The 8,877-nt window shown below is 37.8% G+C and overlaps 1 protein-coding gene across 1 annotated transcript; it reads left to right on the top strand.

Moving 5' to 3' along the window:
* Positions 1–2,704: 2,704 nt before the first annotated feature.
* LOC129780246 (uncharacterized) lies at positions 2,705–8,512 on the top strand. The gene is made up of 3 exons (XM_055788300.1): positions 2,705–3,026; positions 7,692–7,743; positions 7,812–8,512. Exons 1-3 carry the CDS (start codon positions 2,712–2,714, stop codon positions 8,000–8,002), a joined length of 558 nt encoding a protein of 185 aa, XP_055644275.1. The 5' UTR covers positions 2,705–2,711; the 3' UTR covers positions 8,003–8,512.
* The last annotated feature ends 365 nt before the right edge of the window (positions 8,513–8,877 follow it).

The raw sequence follows: 8,877 nt of genomic DNA, 5'->3' as shown, positions 1-8,877 counted from the left end.
AGTGCGGAGAAAATTTTGTTAGCACATGCCAAAAATGTAGATGAGTTTAGGTATATTTAAAAAATACTAAAAAGCTTAAATAACTGATTAGGTCACAAAAGTTGTATAAATTGAAAAAAACAAATAAAAAGTGAGGTTTATAAAATTTACTAACATAAACTCCCTTATCTATACATAAATTATTTTTTCAAAATAATGAAAAATAATATTTAAGCAATTTCATTCAAAATTATGGCTTGCTGCAAAAAGCGCGTGTAGTTCTCTTTAGAAAATGTCCCCGAAAGACGAAATCCTACGTTAAGAGGTGCTAAGTCAGAAATAACATAGAACAAGAAGAGCGCTATCGCGCTCCCTGCACTTTTCGCATACAACAAGAGGAGTGCTATTGCGCTCCCCCGTATTCAAACGGTTAAATGACAGATGGCGCTTCGTCCGCTTCATCGAACTGCCATCCACATATGTACCAGTAACCTCAATTCGGCTAAAACCAGGTGCATCGCCGGCGAAGTGGAAGCCTTTTTGAATGAGTACAATGAATTATTGAAATTCTTCATATCATATATGCTCGGATTCCAAGGTCATAACTAATCATCAATGCTGATAAAACAGCCAGAGAACACGTGTGTAGATCCAATGCGCATGTTGTTGAAGGCATTGCTGGAATCATGGTAGACGACTGGACAGTGACTCGAGATTGTGATTCGAAGAAAAAACAATGATATGAAGTTCATCGGCGCTACATAGATTCTTCTTCATTGGTACTAACGTTCCTAAAGTTCCTAACGTTCGCCGTCTGTATGGAGAGTTACTTGCGAACGGTAGAGAGGTAGAGAGCGAACGACTGCGATTCCTACGACACAATCAACAGAAGTGGCGTGAGGAAGAATAAATTCACTTGAGAGACGCTATCATGAGCAATGCCGACACAGGCTTTGCTATTGCCATCGGGTTTTTTTTTCCAAAATATATATTTTATTAAGGCACATGTGGCGTTAGCCTGACGGGGCCGGGAGTCCAATATTTTGACAATTTATGTCTTACAACTATGATAGTAATACTCCCAACCGATTACTCGCGGTTGGCTCGAGGTTAGTATTACAAGTGTTCTCATAATTGGTATGTTGCAGTCTTCGATGCTCTGTACGTGTGCCCGACACGGGATACTTCCTATTGGGATGTAGCTGACCATTAATCAGCAACGCCCCCCTAGTCTGTACCCCATATCTAACGTGGTGCGTCTTTCTCGACTCGAGGAATCCAGGATAGAATGGTCACTAGCCGGCGCAATCATCAGCTCGTGTAGAGTTGTCATGAGCAGTACAACCATCGCGTTTGTCCAAATAAAAATAAAGTCTTTGATGACCTTCTTTATAACATTACACGTATTAAGTTCACAATGGTAAATGACAATTATATTCGGCCCGTGTCGTTTGTATCTGTAAAAAGTATGTGTATGTATTGCCGCGACTAAGTAAAAGTTAATCGATCGGTAGGAGGGATATGACACAGGGATACAACGGAGGAAACATCATTAAACGTTAACATCGGCGTTTCTGAGGAACAGGTATAGATGAAGCAGAAGATAAGGATCACGGCTACCTATGATATCCCGCACGGGAATATCCGATTGTCTGCCTTGTGCCCTCAATGCTCTGAAAAGCTGAAAGCGGGCAGCATGGAACCGCATACACGATCAGACAACATGCTTGATGTCGTAGTAGCCATCACCACAATCACAAAGATTGCTTGCTGCGAGCCCAATGCGATAAAGTAGCGCGTTTAGGTTGTAGTGAATGGACATAACCCGATACATCACGCGAATGAAATCACGACCTACGTTCAATCCCTTGAAGCATGCACTCGTCGAGACCTTTGGGATAATCGTGTGTAACTAACGACCGAACTCATCTTCACTCCACATGCGCTGCCAACTTACGAGTGTGTGCTGACTAGGAATGTGAACAAATTCGTTATAAGCAATTTGCCTTTCAAAGAGTGTGCCTTCTGAAGCGCCAACCTTAGCTAGCTTAGTCCGCTTTCTCATTTCCCGGAATCGAGCAATGAGAGGGAATCCATGCTAAGGTGATCTTGAACCAAACTTCGTCCTTCGACCACGACCACTTCGACCAAAACAATCAATAGTTGTCTTATCCTTGTTAGGAAACAAGATGAGTGTTGAGCTAGTGGATTGCAATAAATTTTCTCTCTTAATAGCCTCATAACGCCAATACTTTTTATTGACCGTTGGAATACATATTTGTCTATCTAAAAAAAAAAGCTTTCGATTTTTGTCCGGACAACCCAATACATATGAGCAAAATTAACGTCATAACTTGTAGCGTTTGAACACGCAGTTGCTTAACATCGGAGTTTAAATACGAAACTGAAAAGTACGAATGAGTATTCCGATAGAAATAGCGACCGAATTTATAGATCAAAGTTATGTATTTTCATTGTAGTATCCATATGTGATGCTATGCTTGGAGGAATATGATGAAAGCGAAAGAAAATGTTTCGGTTTCGTTAAGCGGTTATAAAGAAATTGAACAATAGTTCCGCAATTTTGATCGTATGCGGCGCATACACGCGTTATAACAATTATCCACTTATATTCACGTTGTTAGGCTTCATTAGATTATAAAATGAAATGCATCAGTCGCTTGCTGTTTCAGTAATTTTCCGACCGACTAGGTGGCCTCTGGTCATTCAAGATGTTCGCGTTTGTATGTTTCGTCATAGTCTTTACTGTTACAACTATTCGCGGAAACTGCGATAGCAGTTTATCGGTTGATCTCCTTGATGGGTGTATTTTCAATTCGCTGCTGGCATGCGTGGAAAAATGTGGCTGGGTGCTTTCGAGGGAAATTTGTGGCCAATCGGTCGACGCAGAGTCATTCGACGTTCCTCCCGTGATTTATTTCGATTTCGCTGATCCGGATAAACTGTATATGCTTATCTTCATCGGTTTGGGCGGATCCCGAGAAGAAAGCAAACCTACTCTGTTGTGGGCTGTGATGAATATACCGGTATGTTTGTATCTATACTTTTATGATTTACTCTTTAAGTTATTTTTTTATGAATATTTACACGATATCGGACCTCATTTATTAAGACGAGTCGAATGAATGAAAATAATTGATTGATGTTTATTGCTTATTTAAATTCATAGGACTTACTCTTATTCGACCAGTTTTAAAATTATTTCAATATATCCACAAAAATCTAATCAGAATATCTTCATAAGAAAAAATCCTGTTCATGATAGAGGTGAGCAAAACGGTTCATTTCGGTGAGCGGCTCTTTTTTGAACAGCAGCTCTTTTTTGAACCGAGACTCTTTCGAAATGCGGATCTTTTTTGAGCTGAGACTCTTTTGAAAAGCGGCTCTTTTTTTAACCGTGGATCGTACGCTCGTTCTGACGAACCGGCTCAAATGAGCGGCTCGTGAGCGCTCGCCCATCTCCAGTTCATGATTCCTTGTAGAAAACCTGAAGTACTATCAAACATGTTCATTCTAAATGGAAAATGTAATCATCGTTCATTATTTTTATGTAAAATAATATGTTTATTTGTCCCTAAAATGTATTCCTCCTGTTATCAGTACGCGCCTCTATTTGACAGGCAGCACTGGCAGCACTTCACCGTTTTGCATGCTATATGCGCACATGCAGTTTCTACCAGTTTCGTATTCGCGAATAAAGAGTCGAATATCCGGCTGCCGGTTATTCGGCTATCCGGTCTCGAAGCCTGCCGGATATCCGGTATCCGACCAAATTATTAGCCGTTTCACCATTACTTTTAATACAGATATTTTTTGTTTGAATGAACAATTATCCCTTTTTTCTTTGATGATAAATATTGCAATAAATGATGATTGCACTCAGGGTTGCCACATACAGTGATACAAGCTCGTAATCGTACTCCACCGTGCAAATCTCTTTTCCCTTCTTTTGAAAGTCGAAAACAAAGTTTCAGAACATTCTATTTAGATGAAGTCATAGTGCCATATAATAGTTAAAAGGTTTACTATCTGTTTTCAAAATAATAGTTTTTATTTCTGTAATAATTACGAAGTATGTGCGAATGTATGAAAATTGACTCAAACTCATAATCGTACTCTGGTTGAAATTTCAACTCGATTCATAAAGCGTTAATCAATTTCAGGATTCCATCATTAGTATGGTATCTCTTGTTCATTGCAACTATCTTTAGCTGTCTTTAGTCGTTGTCTACGAGTTTTTTGGTGCATTCGGAAGGAATATTCATCCATTTTTTGATCAAGTGATTTTCAAAATCGTTATTTTTAGAAATTTGATTATTTCTAAATTTCCTACACAGATGACTTTCATATTTTTTAACTGGGATTGATGCTGGGAGATTGGGAACAAGTATCAATATCTTTTGAGCAATTATAATGTAAGCATGTGCGAACTATATGTGACATGTGTTTAGGGTCATCGTCTTGGTAAAACTTGAATCCTCGATTCAATCTCATTTTGTTCACACTTTGCTGCATGTTTTCTTTGGTGTGTACAATTAAACATTCTGACCCAATACACCATCGATGGAAACCAAATTACCCCCTACATGCACCCTCATACCATCCCTCCACCACCAACATGTTTATACGTTGCTTTCAGATTTTTATGCTCAATTCATTGTTCGGCTTCCTCGATACGAAACGACAATCATCGGAGTCAAAAATATTAAATTTCGACTCACCTACATCTTACTAGTAAGACATTGGTGTGTTTCATGCTGTTTGGAAAAATGGAAATTGGAGTTACTGATTTATTTTACCGTTGAACGGTTTTTCCGTCTGTGCTCGGACATTCAAGATGTTCTACCTCGGCACATTACAAACTTTTTTTTGTTCAATTTGATTTTCATCGATGGTGTATTGGATCAGAATGTTTACTTGAACATCCTAAAGAAAAACTTGTAGCAAAGTGTGAACAAAATGAGATTGAATCGAGGATTCAACTTTTACCAAGACAATGACCCTAAGTATAAGTCACATATAGTTCGCACATGGTTACATTATAATTGCTCAAAAGTTATTGATACTTCTCCCCAATCTCCCACCATCAATCCCAGTTAAATAATATGGAAGTTATCTGTGTAGAATATTTAGAAACCATCAAATTTCCAAAAATAATGATTTTAAAAACCACTTGATCAAAAAATGGATGAGTATTCCTTCAGAATACACCAAAAAACTCGTAGATAACGGCTAAAGACAGCTAAAGATAGTTGCAATGAACAAGAAATACCATACTAATGATGGAATCCTGAAATTGATTAACGCTTTATGAATCGAGTTGAAATTTCAACCAGAGTACGATTATGAGTTTGAGTCAATTTTCATACATTCGCACATACTTCTCAATTCTTAGAAAAATAAAAACCATTACTCTGAAAACAGAAAGCAAACCTTTTAACTCTCACATGACACTATGACTTCATCTAAATAGAATTGTTTTCGACTTTCAAAAGAAGGGAAATGAGATTTGCACGGTGGAGTACGATTACGAGTTTGTATCACTGTATACAAAATATACTGTATTTTACAGATTTTTAGCCAAATTTCAGACACAAAATCTGTATATACAGAATTACAAAAATTACAAATTTTCAGCAAAGATACAGAATTTACAGATTTTATCAAATTCAATTTTAAATATTAGTTTTATAACATACATAGATTCATTGAGTTATAAAAATGATGGCTTTCGTTGGAGACAGTTGTTAAGTGGAATCTTGTGCGATTTGAAGAGCTGTAACTATTCTTTTCCTTCCATGTTAAGCATACCCATAATATATCCGCCAATCGTAAATTGACTCATTTCAACGATCCTATGACTAAACCAATTATGATGTTGCTTAACTTTGTTCCACCGCTCATCAATAACATCAATTGCACTTTTCAATCAGAAAGTTCTCTAATTTGCGAGCTTTATAATGAGACTAGAATGTTATTGTTGCTCATTTTGGGTAACTTATGTTTGACGAGCTACGTGCAACGATTCGCTAATGCTGACCTTGATGTAAAAAAAATCGAAGACTTTCTGAAGAAGCATGAGGATGTTTACGTTGGTATCGATGTAGAAGAAGCTGAAAAAGGATTGGACTCAGCTAGGAATCTGATCTTCAAATCGATTTGTCGTGACATATATATTAAACTTGTGAAACTAATTTCAAAGGGGTTTAATTTCAGTTATGAAAACTGCAGTCTTGATAAACCCTCAAAATTTCGTCAAAATACCTAACTTTAATGATTTGATGCGCTAGTTTTCTCAATACATTGGAGCAGGTAATAGACAAGGCTTGGATAACGAGATCAGACTACTCAGGACGAATCCCATGGGGCAAACATTAAGTGACTCAGATATGACTTGGTCTCAGCTGTTAGATGTCAAAAGGCATGCTGAGAAATTTTTGTGTCTATTCCTATGGTCGTTTCTGAGTCTCATTTTGATAACATCCATCAGCGTGTGTTGAGCGAATATTTTCACTTCACAATATCTACAAAACAAAGTCCGGAGATCGGTTGGCATTCACAATTATAGACTCTGTTTTGAAAACGAAGAGCTGTGTATCAGCTCAAGGAGAAGCTTCAAGGATGAAATTGCTGAACATTTTAAAAGGGAAAGTTCAACAAATCAACACAATTCAACAATTCAACAAAATAAATATCATACAATTCAAAGGATTATGAGAAAACCTTTTCATGATTTAATTTGTTGTATTGATACGACTTTAACAACCTATAAATAAGAATAATAAATTCAAAATGAGAATAAACCTTTATTTTCGTTACAGATTTTTATACAGATTTTTTTTTACTAAAAATACAGACATACAGATTTTTTCAGAAAATTTTACAGAATTAAATGTGGCAATCTTGATTGCACTGCAAATCTAACATTGAAGATTCTGATGATATCGGCCGCGATTTGAGAATTCCAATAAATTCTATACAAGGTTAATTTGATTTGTTTTGACTTCTCCGAAAACTGTACCTGAAGTAGAAAAGGCTTTGCGTACCCTCGGAATCAACAATTCGTTACTGTCGTTTGAAGGCATATAATCGTATTGCTGACGTAAGACAGACAATGAAAAAATATTGATGGAGAAAGCATTTCATTCGCGCTCCCTATAATTCTTTCCATTTGTTAATATTACAGTTGCTGGACAGACAAACGATTGAAAAGACTATAAAATTATTTCTCAAACGAGGGATAAACTTTTTCGCATTATCTGTCTGTCATAACCATTTCTTAACAGTTCGTTTCTCCCGCGCTTCAAGTTTTTTTATCTTTTCGGTTGTTCCCTGCTAGAGTGAATCACATTGAAAAATGTTTATGTGGTACACTTGAGTGAAAATGTATGTTTGAAAAACAGTAATTTAACTGCATCAACTTTTTAACAACCTATGTTTCCAATGAAACAATCAAAGTTATTCTTAACTTGTTCGACACACTCCTCGTTCCCATATGGTTTAGCTATCCTACTGTTCGTCATCAATTGGTACTGTCGCATGCTCGCGCCATCTGTGGGTGCATAGCGAAAGCGACAATGAACGATTGAACGATATTAGTTGGCTGACGTATTTTAAGATGCCGCATCATTCTGTTTTATATGATTCTCATTTTCGCTTTCTCTCATCTCCTTATTTCTCCTCTACTTCAGGGGTCTGCCTTGATACATGGGATGACTTACATGGATGGCGACACTGTTATGGGTATGAATCGATTGTTAACCGTTTGCTAAATAACAGACTTTTTATTTCGATACCAACATATTTTATAGACTATATCGCACCGGTCCCCTGGATGAACGAGCATCGCTTTGGGTTCTATCTGTATGAGCAGCTCGACGGAATCAGCTATCCACCAATGCAGAGCGGTCATGGAGAACTCGATTTGGCCGACTGGATTAATTCGATTTACCCCAAGGGAACACTTTGTGGCCCAATCGCTTCGATTGGGTTCAAGGCGTAGAGACTTATATGATGTGAGTGTTCACCGATTGCCGATGTCCCGAAATGCAAGAATCGAGGAATTTTCTTGGCACAATTTATTGACAACAAGGAATGGAAGTGTACCGGCAGATAAGAACTGTGTTGCCACGGCGTCGCTGCCAGCGTGCAGCAGCATATCTCGGGAGTGCAAAATTTATATAGACATCATGTGCATAACTAAGCTGTGACCAATAAACGTCACGTACACGAAGGATGGCTGTTTAACAAGTTTATCAGAGAAATTCGAGGGTCCACAACTAGGAAGGGTAGTGAACCGGCGGATCCATTCAGCAGTCAATTTTCCCTCTCTACACTTTCTTCAATTGTCCTGCTGACGACACAACGACTACACCGACGACGACGATCAGGTCCGAGGCCATTATTTAATGTTGAGGAAATAATGTGCAACGAGAAATGTCATGCGAAACGAGCAGAGATAAGATTTGCTTCTTGCATACGATCGACAACGTCGGCGTTTACATGCGCGATATCGTGGCATTATTCCCGTCAATGGAGGATAATAAACGATAGGCTGTGTGAATGAAATGTTAATTGTCTCTGTCTCTGTCGATCTGACTCCATGAGTGTTTTATTGAGCCTTATCAGTGATGATATCCAGGTAGCACATCATATTCACTGTACCACAGAGTTCTTTATTAAAATATTTCGAAGCATAGCATTGGTTTTAGTGGTTAGTTGCATCTTCACCAATCACAACACATACTTAACACTCCTATACTTGCGCGGAAAATCGTAATTTGTGTACTCTGGACTGTGCGCGTCTCTGAGATATTGCTATTGTGTATTTTTAGGCGTTATTGGAATTTATTCAAAGAAAAAGATATAATTGAGTGA

The sequence above is a fragment of the Toxorhynchites rutilus genome, chromosome 3 (assembly GCF_029784135.1).
Source record: "Toxorhynchites rutilus septentrionalis strain SRP chromosome 3, ASM2978413v1, whole genome shotgun sequence".
NCBI classification, from domain to species: Eukaryota; Metazoa; Arthropoda; class Insecta; order Diptera; family Culicidae; genus Toxorhynchites; species Toxorhynchites rutilus.
Note: the sequence above shows the minus strand (reverse complement) of the source record. Positions and strands in the feature narration are given on the sequence as shown.

Excerpts from the sequence above, each read along its gene's own strand:
- LOC129780246 (XM_055788300.1), top strand. The coding sequence starts at position 2,712 with ATGTTCGCGTTTGTATGTTTCGTCATAGTCTTTACTGTTACAACTATT. Across the intron at positions 3,027-7,691 it reads GGGCTGTGATGAATATACCG|GGGTCTGCCTTGATACATGG; the intron begins GTATGTTTGTAT and ends CCTCTACTTCAG. Across the intron at positions 7,744-7,811 it reads GGATGGCGACACTGTTATGG|ACTATATCGCACCGGTCCCC; the intron begins GTATGAATCGAT and ends CATATTTTATAG.